The sequence below is a fragment of the Parasteatoda tepidariorum genome, chromosome 9 (genome assembly GCF_982258835.1).
Source record: "Parasteatoda tepidariorum strain Cologne lab strain chromosome 9, Ptep-v5.0, whole genome shotgun sequence".
Taxonomy (NCBI): domain Eukaryota; kingdom Metazoa; phylum Arthropoda; class Arachnida; order Araneae; family Theridiidae; genus Parasteatoda; species Parasteatoda tepidariorum.
Window position 1 is genome coordinate 89,391,900 of NC_141763.1, and position 14,739 is coordinate 89,406,638.

The 14,739-nt window shown below is 33.0% G+C and overlaps 1 protein-coding gene across 1 annotated transcript; it reads right to left on the minus strand.

The window, feature by feature from the left end:
* Positions 1–219: 219 nt before the first annotated feature.
* Positions 220–8,081, minus strand: LOC107437362 (uncharacterized). The gene is made up of 2 exons (XM_016049343.4): positions 7,991–8,081; positions 220–1,695 (listed from the first exon to the last, which is right to left on the minus strand). Exon 2 carries the CDS (start codon positions 1,621–1,623, stop codon positions 391–393), a length of 1,233 nt encoding a protein of 410 aa, XP_015904829.3. The 5' UTR covers positions 1,624–1,695; positions 7,991–8,081; the 3' UTR covers positions 220–390.
* Between the last annotated feature and the right edge of the window lie 6,658 nt (positions 8,082–14,739).

Consider the following 14,739-nt stretch of genomic DNA (forward strand, 5'->3'; position numbering starts at 1 on the left):
TATATTAAACCATTATAACATCTGAATATTTATACAAACATATATTACTTATAAACATTTATATTAAATTATTATAACTTCTGAACTATCACTACTCTTGCAGTAAAATAATGATTAATGAAGTATAAAATATTTTATAAAAGTGAAATGCTGTAAGTCTGTTAAAAAATATATTTGCAAAAAAGAAAGAAAGCTTGAAGAATGAAAGCAAAAACTTAAATGCTTTAAATTCTTTATTTTAATAATTTGATATACAATTTTCAATTTAATCGTATTCAATTAACGCCCATAGAATTTGAATAACCGTGATCCATAATAAATCTAATAATTGAAATTGGTACATCAATCTGATTGACACAAAGAATTTTAAGGCCTGTAGAGTTTCAATAACTAAAAAATCACGACTTTTCCTTTGCGATCCAATCCAGCTTTCTGCGTGCCTTTCTGTGCGGTTATGCCACAAAATCCAGAACTAACGTGGCAATCGCCCTTTTGCACATAAAGATATCGTTTGGAGAAACAGCCAACCGTTGCTTTGAAGAAAGGTGTTCGGACTGACACTTCACCCGCAGTTGGAAACAAAGTGACGAGAACGTTGTCCTTATTTCGCGAGACTTCAATGTTTCCGTACTGATCCTGCTTTATTTGCGTATCACCGACGCACCAGACATCGTTCCCGTTTTTACGTAGCTGATACGTGGCATTCGAAAGCATACTCACGCTGTCGGTGCATCGCAGGTGGAAGTCTTTAGAAAACGATCCATAGAACACATCAGAAGTGAAATCTTCGCAAAGGTCCAGAAATTTCCCGGATGTGGATTTAGTACCAGATTCGTCCACAAGGTAGACAATACTGCTCGGACTGGCTCTGAATATGACTCCTCTACGACATATCTTGACCACGCGAGCTTGATGCGTCATGATGTTCACAGTTTGACCTTCCTGGAGCACACGACTGTTCGGATGCACAATGCAAGCCCTGTCTCCGGAATCATTAACTACCGTGATGCTTTGGCCAGGGATGTTGTGAACATATATTGCCCCTTCTGGACTTACATCAACGCTCACTAGGTGTCGCAACATGATGGAAACAGATCTGAAACTAGTCAGAAAGAGTCGAGACTGCGTATCGTACGATTGCATCAGATTTAGGTCGCAGGGATAATTTGGCAAAAATGAATACTCATGATCTGATTGCGGTATCGGTAAATTCGGGTTATTATCTGCATAGTTTTCCATCATATTCTTCCAGCAATTGTTCCGTGAGTATGGATCAGCGTCATCAACCGATTCAATGTCGCTGAAATCTAAAGGTATGGTAATTTCTGAACACTCCTCGTATAGGTCTGAAGCCGTCGCTATGAATTCCGGTGCTTTAGAAGGATCTTCGCAGTAACTGAACTGCTGCCAAGGGTCCGGATATATATAGTACATGGGAGGCTCAAAACTTTGGTTTTCAGAAGAAAAATAGCTGATTTTATCGGAGTCTGCGTAGGTCCAGTCACTTCCCCAGTTCGATGGACCTTCTGTCATTGTCGCCATTGCGTACTGAGAATCGAAATTTTGTCTCGATGCCGAATCATCAGGTGACCGCAAAGTATAAGTTGATTTTTGTCTCTTCATTATCGTGAGAATTCTTTCAAAACAAAAATGATGATGTAACAATTGATTATATTAATTGTGCCTAAAATTTATCTGAAATTAAATACAGAGGAATACATCAATTAATAATTTTTTTAAAAAAGAAATTGGTACTATTTAGATTTGAGGATCATAAAAATCTCTTACCGCATTACCCATATTAAGTACTTATATTCGTATAGTATTACCATAATGCCAGTAAAACCTATTACCACAATTAATAAAACATCACTATCAATGGCGTCAGTAATAGTGTTTGGAAGTAAATACTATGTACGAATGGTAGGTATGATTTAACAGTTTTAAAAAAATAATCTGTGGAAATGAAATAATTACAGATGGGTAGATGTCTTAGTTTTGAACCGAACCCGGAAAACAAGGGAACTCCTAGATCAAGAATTAGGAGAAACTAGCTATCGCGGAAGACTTTTTGATAGAACCAAACCGCATCTGCTTTACATGGAGAGGAAAACCATGTCAGTGAGAGCTGCCTAACTCATGATCCGTCGACCTCTAAGAATATTTTAAGTCAACATTGTGGCCGGGGGGCGAGCAGGGACCAGAATTCGTATACACCAACATCTCTGAGATTCGGACCTGGGTCACCTAATTGGAAGACGAACTCTCTATCCCCTGAGTCACCACGAATTTCATCAACTTGATTACACGATTCTATGTTGCAACTTAAACAAAAATGCGATTTAAAAAAAAAGAAAAGAAAGCTCTTCGAGTGCAGATATTTTGTTGTACTGAAGAATGACAAATGTTTCGTTATTTAGAGAATAAAGCTGAATAGTATCAGCTTATAATTAGTTTGCATTTTGGTGAGACAGAATTTGCCGTGAAAAGTTTATCCCGTGGTACAGCTTCCTTTTAAGTTAAAGGATGTTCATCTTCAATTCTTCTAATTCTAAAGATTTTTATGCAATTTCTGCAAGATGCAATATCTTCTAATTCTAAAGATTTTTAGTTTTGAATAGATAAAAAGAGTTTGTGATCTAATTTCTTAATATTTGAAAATTTGTTCTAACGTTGCATGGATTGGCATTGTTATTGAGGGGATGGTGGATTTATGTACCCCGTAATAATTAAAACTCTCTAAAAGTCGCCCTCAACATTTCTGATAGACAGTAAATATTTTCATCAATTGTTATCGGTTTAAATTCATTGAAAGCAAAAACAAGAAAGAGATTAATCTTTTTACACATGTTTAGCAGATTTAAAATATTTATTTTGTTATGAGTGAAATTAAGAAAACTAGTGTAAATGTCTATTTTAATTTCATCCCCGTCAAAAATTGGATTCCTGTGATGCCGATGGACTTGAAAAGTTTAAAATTTTTCAATGATTTTAATGATTCCCTCTGGGCTGTCACCTAGTTGGCGATTTCGTAAAAAGTTCTGCAATTTTTTTAATTGAAACTATTTGCTTATTTTGAAGCCCAGTCATCTCAACCTAGTAAGCTATTATTAAAGAAGTTTTTTTTTTCCATGGCTTTGAAAAATACCCTAAATTTACCGAGAATTGAGTTGAACACAGAATTGGATACCTACAAGCGACTTTACGCATGAGTAAATTGTGGCATTTGCTTATGCCAAACTATAGAAACCAATGAGATTCGATAAACAAGCGTGACGTCGCTTGCAGGTATCCAATTAAATCTAATCCGAATGCTGATTCTGCAGTGGTCGGAAAAACTACATTATTTTTTCAGTTAACTACAACCACTTTCTTTGTAAATCTATAGTTACTACTTTGGAATTGCAGTGACTACTTCACACCACTTTAAGGAAACGAAGTTCGCTGTAGAAACTAATTTATACCTTCATAATTTACATTGCTGGAGAAATTAATGTTCAAAATGCTTTTGAATAAAAAGTTGTCTTATATTAAGTGTGAAGAATTATTTAGAAATATTTATTCATGTTTACATGAGCCAGTTTGTTATTCCAAAATATTTCTGTTCGAATTTGATCATTCAACTTTTTATGCCCTTCTTGACAGCGAATATTTAATTTAAGAAATGCTAGAAAATTATCAAATATTTGTAATTTCGTTAAGTGTTTAATGCTCTTTTATTTCCTCTAAGAAATTAAGCACATTAAAAATATGTTTCCTTGCTTTGAAATATCATTTATGCTTTACGAGTCTACATTTGCATGTGAAAGTGTGACCAAAGAGATAAATTATCTATTATTCATAATGGTTAGCTTAAATATTAGTTATGCCCAACTCTAAAAACGCAATTCTTGTGAACTCACAGTCACAGAAGCATTTAAACTTGCGTTCTTTGACAGACCCTCAAAGATTTGTAAATATCAAATTCGAAAAATTAGTTGTGTTAGAACCCTGTTCATAGGTGTCTTTGGATATTCATTCACTTTTAGATGCACGTGGATAGTTTTTTTTTAAATTTTTTTCCGCACATGCGCTGTATAAAGCAACTACATTAATTAATCTTATCTGGAGCAGTTTTTATTATTATTTTTTTAATTTTAAAGCAATAATTTCTTTATCAGTTTAAAATTGATTCAAACGCTTTGTTTAATTTTTTTTAAATATTTAAGCTATAGCAAAAGTGGCACTAGACCTAGTATATATTTCAGACATTTACCAAAGGTCTAGTCATACTAGGTCTGGTTAAGTGCCATTGCCCGGTATATCCTACACTGATGTTTTTTTTAAGGTCAAGTGCCATTGCCCGGTATACCCTACACTGATGTTTTTTTAAGGTTCAGTGCCATTGCCCGTTAAATATTTGCCCGATACTCCAAACACTGATGTTTCTTCTAATCTATCGTCAGTAAGTATTAAAATATCGAATAAATGTAATTATATCCACGTATAAATTAATATCAAATCGGATGTAATAAATATTTCGGACATTCACCAAAGCTACTAATTTGATTATCAACATTCACCGGTGAAAGTCAACAACCACCGATTTCGGTCATTCACAGTAACATGCACATCATTTACATAATAACCTCATCAGGACGATACTAAAAGAAAATACAAATATTTTTAATTCTAAATAGAAAAAACTTCCTTTAATTCTAATAGAAAAAACATCAGGACGATTATTTCATACTTTGCCTAAATAGCATCCGGCATTTCAAAAAATAAAAATAATTGGTTTTGTTGGCGATGATCTCGTAAGGCGATAAAGAATCATGCATGGTACAGGTAAGGAAGATATTAAACTCGAAGGAAAAGTGGATGAATACCCCAAGGAACCCTGTTCATATACTAAACTAACGTAAAATGTAGTTGCCAGGACTACAAACTGCTGTTTTTTTAAATTTTATTCTGCATCGCACTACTCTCTACACTACTTTTTTTTAAAAAAAATAGCACGCTACACTACAATAGCGACTACAGTAGTTTCACTACTTGTAGTGTGTTACCACTAATCAGGTGCGCTTACTGCCACTCGCACCTTTTTTGCTTTAATTTCGATGTGCAGTCGAAGTCGGCAGTTACAATGGCAAAATATGCTAAAAAGCATTGTAATGTTAAATTTAATGAGGGATAATGGTATTTGTCATTAAAATAAGCTCGTACATTTGCTCTATTAAGCTTGTTATCATTGTGCTCTTAAATCTGAATATGCAAATATTTAGTATTAATATCATTTTAGTGATAGAATTTGTAGTTCGAACATTGATCAACAAATGAATGTACTTTAAATTATCTCTCTACTCTGATTTTGGGTTTAGAGAATAAATCTATTGTTTTTCTTTACTTTTTGCACTTTTTTCAACGTTGTCTGAGCTAAAACTATTTTTAAAAAAATTTAATAAAATAATACATTATAAGTTTATTTTACTGAAAAAGAAATCATTGAAAATATTCAAATGTTTACATGTATGAAACTATCAACACCCTGAAATTAGAGAATGTCGTATGAAAATAAAAAAATTTTGCAAATAAATAATTTGAGTGAATGACTAATTTGACTGAATATTTTCTCGAAATAATAAAAATAGCCATTTCCTGATATTAAACAGAATTGGAATTTTTCAATAAAATTAAGCAAATTATCACTTAATATCAGCATATGTTTATCTCTAACTATATAATTGTTTGCCAGCTGAAAATGAACGGTTTATTTTATAAACTAATATTATTTGTAACAAATATCGCAAATAAATATTTATAAATTGTAGTTTTATAAAATAAAGTACATAAAAATATGAATATTTGAAATTTTTTTTTTAATTATTGGGAGTACAAATAAGTTCGGTCCATGTTTCTTTGTGGTCAAAAATGCATTTATTTCAGAACAAAATGAATGAACAGATTAATCAAAGTATTGTCCATCGCTCGCTACTACTTTTTCCTCCTGTCAGGCAATTATCGAATTTCATCTCGAAAAAATGTTTCGTCTTTTGAAGCGATCCAAGTTAGGAGCCAATTCTCGATTTCTGCGAAAGAAGTGAACGGGTGATCTGCCAAATCATGTTGCATCCATCAGAAAAAACAGTAATCAGAAGGAGCAATGTCCGGCGAATACGGTGGGTGCGGTGAAATTTCCCATTTCAGTGTTTCCGAATAATTTTTTACGACTTTTGGGACAAGAGGCCGACCGTTATTATGCACAAGAATAACCTTGTCATGTCTTTGCTCGTATTCCGGCCGTTTTTCTCGTAATGCACAGCTCAAACGAATCAGTTGTAGCCTATACTGATCGTCCGTAATGGAATCACCAGATTGTAGCAACTTTCATTCACCATTTTTGAAACGTCGAAACCATTCCCTACATGATTTATCATTTGGAGCATTGTGACCATAAACTTCTACAAGCATTCGATGCGCTTCAGCTGCACTTTTCTTCCAATTAAAGCAGAAACATAAAACTACCCGCAAATTCTGCTTAGTTACCACAATTTGACATATTCAACAAAGAAAAAAAACATTGTTTTTGTATGAAACTCAAAGCGCTATAAACTGAATATTATTGAGAGATATCTAACCTCTCTGAAACCACCGAAACCAGCTGTCACTATGAAACATTCGTAACAGCCCGAGCCACCTTTTGAAAACAGACCGAACTGATTTGCACTCCCATTATAAAAGTATAAGTTACCTTCTTTAAATTACTATTCGATATTTAAAAAGAGCAATGGTTACTTTTCTTAGCTATTTGTTTAAAACAAATCATTAAATATGTATGCATAAACTTATATGTGCTGGGGGACTCATCAGAAAATCAGTGTACTTATAACAAAAGAAATATATATGCTTATAACATAAGAGCTTATTCGTAAAAAAACAAAAATATTGTACTATATATTTTTCTTTCCTCGTGTTGTTTATCTTTGGGCTTCTGCCTAAGGTGAGGTCTTAGCATACCATTTTTTTTGACGACATATTGGGGAGCTAGTGAAACGTTCACGCTCATCGAAGGTGTTTGTTGTAAGAATTCAAGCTTTTAAAGTTATAAGGAATAACACACCACGCACAACCATGTTATTATACATAATCATGTGATTTCAGAGGTACTTTTTTTTCTTGAGTTCCAATTTAATGTCCCTTGAATTGTCAGAGAACATATAAAATCTGTTATAAAATCTTCTATTTTTCCGATTATTTCTATCTCGATTTCTCAAGAGTTAGAAAATCTCATGTTTATGCTGTTTTTATTATTTTCTGTAAAACCATTAAAAATCGGGCTCCAATTGTAATTGTTTACCATGAATTGAATTTAAAAAAATCCTGTATTTGTTCATATATTATTTACATGTTTTAAACTAAACTGAGTTCAATAGGAAACAACTAAGGCAATAAAGTTAGTTTCGGTCAATATTTACAAGTTTCGGTAAATATTTTTTCCACCTAAATCTCTGGTAATAGATTTTATAGTCTCTTTTTCAATTTTGGAAATTTGGCGACTATATTGGTTAACTTTAAGTTGTTTACTTAAGAAGCTTTTTCCTTAAGCTCATCATAAGTTGGTTTAATTATGATGAGCTGTTTTAATAAACATAGTTGTTTATAGCCATGTCATCTAACAAAAAACCAAAATGGTTGCCAAGTTTCCTAACCTCAAAAATGCAAGTCGTAAAATCTATAAGCTCAAAACGACTGAAAATGTAGATCTCATTATTTTTCAACTATTAAAAATTGTCCTATTTTGTTAAAAGAAAATAGAAAAAGAAAAGTGAAATTTAAATGAATGTGGTAATTTAATAGTATGAAGCAAAATAAATAATGATGAATCTTTCAAATTAGCACTATGTTGTCAAGATTAATATGCAATACAATATTGTAAAATATTATTCGTAGATGGAAATTAAAAAGTTAGATAAAACTGCAGTGATATAAATATATTTAATGTATAACTTACCGTAAATATAGGTATCTATCAACTTGATGAAAACCTTACGACATAGTTACGTTACAGAAAATAATTGTTTCAAAATTAATTTCTTTTAAAATATTAGTTATTTATTTTTTTTCTCGTGATACCTAGCTCGTGATAATAATTAACTTTTGAAATATTGTACGAATCAACAATTTATGGGTTCACAAAAAGATTGATTTTTAACTGAAGAAGTGCAACAAACCCTTTATTAAGAGAAAAACTTTAGCAAAACTTAACAATCTTTATTTTTTAATGAGTAACGACATTTATTTTTTACTTCTGCATAACGACACGAATTAAACTAGTAGAACTATATATTCTTAAAAATTATTTCCCATAAATTACAATATTGGGTAAAATATTAACTTTGAACATTAGGCAAATAAAAGGTTTAAAAAAACTTAAAGGTGTACGTATGATGGTTAAAGAGGCATTACACTAAACCAAGTCATTTAACTATTAAATAGAAGTTATTAATTTCTTCAAAAAAAAATTCAAAATATAAGCTTTTTCCTAGTTTTAGATATAGATTCTTGAATTGTTTGTAAATTATAAAAGTTTTTCAGAAAAGGCAAGTACCGTAGATACCAGCAAGGGCATTGTAAGTAAATCTTTGCGTTTATCGATTCAGAAACCAATCAACATCGACACACACATGCGACGTCGCTTACAGGTATGCAATAGGATGCCTGCAAGTGACGTAGTGTGGGTATCTCGATCCTTATTGGTTGTTGAAAAGTGGCATTGTTTTTCGTTAGCAACTGTTTTTCCATTCTAATTCAAGTAAACCTATCCTGTGAAGTATCAATTCTCGCAAGTGACACATTCTATATTCTTTCACAATGATTCTTTCACTATATATTTCTTACTTAACACCAAGACAAGCTCGAAGCGATGTAGAACATAAACAAACTAATTATGCATCGAAGTTGCCAGGTATACAAAACAAAAATGTATCACGTTTACCATAGAATATATAAACAAATAATAAACCCAAGACGTAGACGAGAAAAAATTATATTTCAGCAGTTTTGATGAGCGATACAGCGCTGGAATTAATTAACCTCACGTTAATTAGCATAATTTACGTGGAGAAATTTAGCTCAACTCTAACACGCCATCTTGCTTATAAGCGATCAGCTGGTGCTTACGTAATAGGTCATATATGTGGGGCATCTGTGATCTTCTTCTTGAAGTATAAGCACCCTATTGAATTTGTTATAAATCATATGGTTAGAATTAATCAGTTCACTTTTTCTCGAGTTGTAAGTAACCAATCAGTTTTAGATGAAGCATGTAACGATATTCGAAATAATTTAGAAGTTATAAAGAGTCAAAGTACAAAATGTACAATTTTGTACTTTTGCATATTAATGCATCTGGCAGTATTGTTTGCTAAGTATTTTTTGAGCTTTATCGAATGGGACATAAAGTGAGTCAATGGAATTAACATTTCAAAAGTTAAGATTTTTTTTTAAATAAAAATTATTAATTTCGAATTGTATTTTATATGAATTAAACCCTTATAGTGCCTAAACTATTTATTCAGTAAACTTGTGGTTTATCTCATTCAATGCAATCTGAAAAACACTGAAGAGTATATACTTGATTTGTATAGATAAGTGCATGAAATTTCTGTGCTAAGGATTCTAATCGCACTAAAATTCTTGCTACATTCTATTTTCACTAATAATGTGGTCCCGCAGTGGACTGATCGTTAAGACACGGTTCCCAGCAGATCACCGAAGTCAAGCATCACTGACTGCGGTCAGTGTGCAGGTGGGTGACCACTTGGATCAGTCTGAGTAGGTACCGAGGGTGTGCGGTATTTGTCCTCGTTAAACTGTTCTACCGTAAAATGCTCGACTTCGCGTGCAGTTCAGCGGGCTATCGAAGCGGGAGTGCCATCCCCTCCGCAGAGGATCAAAATTGTGATGGTATGTCTTCGGAACATCCTCAGGGATGTTCCCCAGACCGTCGCCAATAGCCCATTGTGCAGCTCTAGTGCGACGTAAATGAACTACTACTACTACTACGAATAATGCGAACAATTTTCATAATTTTAACAAATGTCGTTTAAAGCACTTTTGAGGGACAATAGCATAACAGAATGTACGAACAGAAAAATGCAATGTAGAACAAAATGTTACACTGTTAAAATTTCGATTTTAAAATTATGGTAAAAACAACCAGTCTGTCCATTCAATAAGCCGTAAAGTTTGAGGTAAAGAACATTTTTTCCATTACTGCTTTCAAACCGTTTACAACTAGTATGGTTGAAAAAGCACGAATACAAAACTATACGGTTTTTTGACCAGTTGCAACTAGCACAGTTTCAAAACCGTAAAAAAGAAATTTAACTGGACATTGGAGATAGTTAAGCAGCTTTATGATGCTGCCATCTATGAGTGAATGAAAGTATCGTATTCTAACAGAATTGGGAATCACAAAGTGGGGATTGAAGGGCAGGGTAAACTCTTTATGCGTTGAAGGAAATGTTGTAGTGTCAACGCTGGGTCTCGAATCTCCGCTCAGTCGGTCATGAGATTGCCAGATTAAAGATTGTCTACGGTAAGAACTCTCCCCGCCACAACGTCTGATGCCGTCTGCGGCTACGAAAACAAGAATAGCGCATTTCAGGAAGGGGTAGTTTCTCTTCATTGTAGGGCTAATTGGGCTAAGACGATAGACCAGAGAAAGAGATTACCTTTCTATCACCGATCCGAGTCAAAACTTGTCTTAAACAGTAACCTCACACCCCTACTTGAAATAGTTATACCACGTTACCATAGTCACCGCCACGGGTCCAGACGAATGGCTAAGGGAGTTCTTACTTTAGACAAACTATAGAGCTCGCGGCTATTGTACGTAACGATCTGCAAGGAAATAAGTGACTTCATTAGGTGGTTCTAGTTGGTGAGAAAAATTCTGTTTCTTTAACCGTATTAGGAGAAAACGGTTTTTTATCACAGTTAACAGCTTGAATAGAATCTTGCGTATGGATATTTGACTGTTTGTTTGAATATGGAAAAATAAAAATTACATAGATTGTTATTTATCAATTCTTTCAGAGAAATTTCTAACCGTGTATAATCTGGTGCAAATTAGATACTCGTTCAACGGTCCTCATTGTTGACTTTTCCAATTCAGCTAACAGAACTGTTGACTTTTCCAATCCAGTGAAGCGAACTTAAACTTGAAACATCATTTGTTCATTAAAGAGATTTGGGTTTAATTACGAGAACAGTTTCTTTATAGAAAACGTCCAAAACAGAAGGTGAACTATATAGCTTGAGTGGAATAAATCATTCAATTGTCATTTGCACTATTCTTATTTTTCTTTATAACCGTCGTTGAACAGATTACCCAATTTTAAATTTACGACTGCCAATTTTCAACTTTGCAGCCTTGTAATTTTGAACACAATGCAGAAGATAAAAGAACTCGCCATTTCTATTTTATTTTTTATAACCGTCGTTGAACATTCGACTCAATTTAGCGTTTACGACTACCAATGCTCAACTCCGTAGCCTTGTAAGTTTGAACCCAACCAAAAAAACAAAGGAGCTCGTGGATCAAAAATTGGGAGAAATTTGCCTTTGTGGAGGATCTTTTGATGGAACGATCCCGCATTTGCGTTACATCGAGACTAAAAAACACTTATACCTCCCATGGTTAGCCAAACGGCAAGGAGGCTCTAACCCATGATCCGTCTACGACTGAGGATATTTCACCTCTACCACTGAAGATATTTTACGCCAGGTGCGGAATTCATATCGGCCAGCCATCGCTGGGATTCGAACCCAGGGCGGCTCATTGGAAGACGAGAGCTATATCCCGAGAATTACTACGGCTCCACCATTTCTATTTTATTTTATAATCGCTGTTAAACAGCCGATCCAATTTTAGATTTACGACTACTAATAATCAACTCCGCAGTCTTGTAATTTTGTACCCAACCCAGAAGACAAGGGGATTCCTGGTTCAAAAAGTATTGGGAGAAATTTGCGTTTGTAGAGGACTTTTTGATGAAACTAACCCACATTTGCGTTGCATGGAGAGAGAAACCACCCACAGTTAGCCTGGAGGGAAGAAGATTTTAACCCATTATCCGTCTACCACTGAGTATTATATCTTACATCAGCGCTATGATAGGTGCGAACTGGGTGCAGAATTCACATAGACCAGTCATCGCTGGGATTCGAACCCGGTCAACCTCATTTTAAGGTGAATACTCTTCACCATTCCTATAGGACGATTCATATTCCTATCGTATAGAAACGTATTCCTATTCGTTGCAATCTGTAACTCATTGATCATTAATGTATTTTCAGCGATCAAGTAAGAGAAATGACGTCAGCTTAGTCATCTCTATATCCTCTACTTCAAATACAAACTCATGGTATCAAAAACAAGCAGAGGTGTTAATAAATCTGATGACATAGATTTCAGTCTTTTTGAGATGTACAGTGCGCAAAAAAATAGAACACCCTGAATAACTTTTACTCTAACAATCGAATCTTTACGTTCTGGACTCAATCTCAAGTATGCTAATTAATACGTGCTGACGATAATGTAGCTATAAATTCTAGTTGTAACGGCCAAGTAGCTATTGAGATTTCTCTTATAATCCGGTACAGTAAAATAATTTTTTTATTTATCTAATAGTACAGTTTTTTTTAGCTAATAGGATAATTTTCTTAGCTGATAGGACAAATCTTTTTAGCAATAAAGAAAAATTTTTCTACCTAATAGGACAATTTTTAACTAAGTCAGAATTCTGATAGACAATAAACGTCCATTGTCGAAAATATTGTGGTGAATTTTGCCCTGCAGCAATAATTTGAGGTCTAATCTGAGAATGGCCGAAAGACTCCGCGGACACAGAAACGAAAGAGATATAATAAAAACGTTGGGAATCAAAATTCTTTTTTTTAAATTAAGAATAGCAGCTAAGGACATATGTTTTATATCTCCTCTGGGAAAGAATAACCTCATTTATCTAAAATACAAAAATTTAAGTTTCAATTAATTAATTTCAAGTTTTTTTGCGGGTGTTTAAAGAGTCTGAAATAATAAGTTCCTCTCTAACTAATAAAGGTACAGTGCGGAAAAAAAATCGAAACAATCTGAATAATTTTTGATCTTATGATCGGATCTTCTTATACTAAGGCTCAATATTAATGGTTCGAAGGGGTGACCTCAAATATGCTAATTAATTTGTGCAGACGATATTTTAAGTTACGAAATCAGACATAAAAACGTACTTTCTCTGAATTAACATACCTTTTTTACCGACGCTTTACGATTTCTGACGACCTAAATATAGTGGGTAGCCGCAATCTGGGAAATATGGTCTCAATAGTTTGGCCCGAAAAGTACTCCAAAGTTTGGACCCTTTAATGTTAATTTTTCTTTTTAGGTTTTTCGTTATATCTCGAAAACTTTTTAATCAAATTGAAAAAAATTTTTTACACAATTGTAAAATGCGTTTATCCAAAAATAATTCCATGCAAAATATAACTTTTAGTAAATATTCATTATTTTATTTAATAATGGCCAAAAGAAATTTTTTTGAATAGTAAGGTACACAGTTTTCTGCATCATTTTAAAGAATAAAATTTTTCGGCATCATTTTAAAAAATACAAGGCAAAATATAAAATTTGTGTAAAATCGGTCGAATACTTCCTGAGAAATCAAATTTAAAATACCTGAAATTTTTGAAAATTCATTTTCTCATGAACTATTCAACCGATTTTGCTCAATCGTATTTTGCCTGGAGGTGCCTCAAGACAAGCAAGCCTCAAACAGCAAGAAAAAATTACTCTGAACAACTTTTGTTTTAATAAACGTATTTTCGCAACCGGAGTCTGATCTTAATACCTTCAAAATGATAACCTCAAACATGTTATAATTAGTGTTAACTATTAATTATGTTACGTAATTAGATACAAAATGTACGTTTCCATAACAAACATATCTGTTTCTCCATGTAATTCAATTTTTTTTTAAATTTTTATGTCTCAGGTTCTGCATGGATGTTCTAAAAATTTCTCAATTTTTAAACCAGAATTTAAAAACTTACAAAATACTAGAAAGTCAAAATTGCATACAATTCTTCTAAAATTAAAAATAGGTTGCCTTGAGACATTCCTGATCAAATGCTCTATCATAGATCATGTTCTGCGGAACCCTAAATGTTCTGGGAAAAGTTCACGGGGAATTTTGAAAGTTTAGATTTTCTTTAACTAGTATTAATCATATTTATATCCAATCAATAATTCATAATTTATTTAATATTTCAAAGGAAAGAAATAAATCCACCAAGAAGAAATTCATAATTTTATATTTTTCACATCAAATATTTAAAAAATGATTAGTTTTTTTTTTTTTTTGGTTAGTATATTTATAGATAGTAACTTTATAAATTGAGGGTTCCCCCCTCCTCCAAAAAAAAGGTTGATCATTTAGAGTTTCATCGCCAAAACAAATTGATAACTGCTGCTTTTTAATTTAAATCTACTTTAATTCAGAACCAATAAACTTTATTCTTTATCCAATACAACGAAACTGTCTACCTTATTGGTTACATGTAGCGATGGAATTGCATGAACGGGTTGTTTAAATGGAGATAATTAAAAATGTACTAAAACTTACATAACCTAGGATATTTGCGTCAGAAATATTTTTGAACTTGGAAATTATTAAAAAACTAATTTTGTTTTAAACC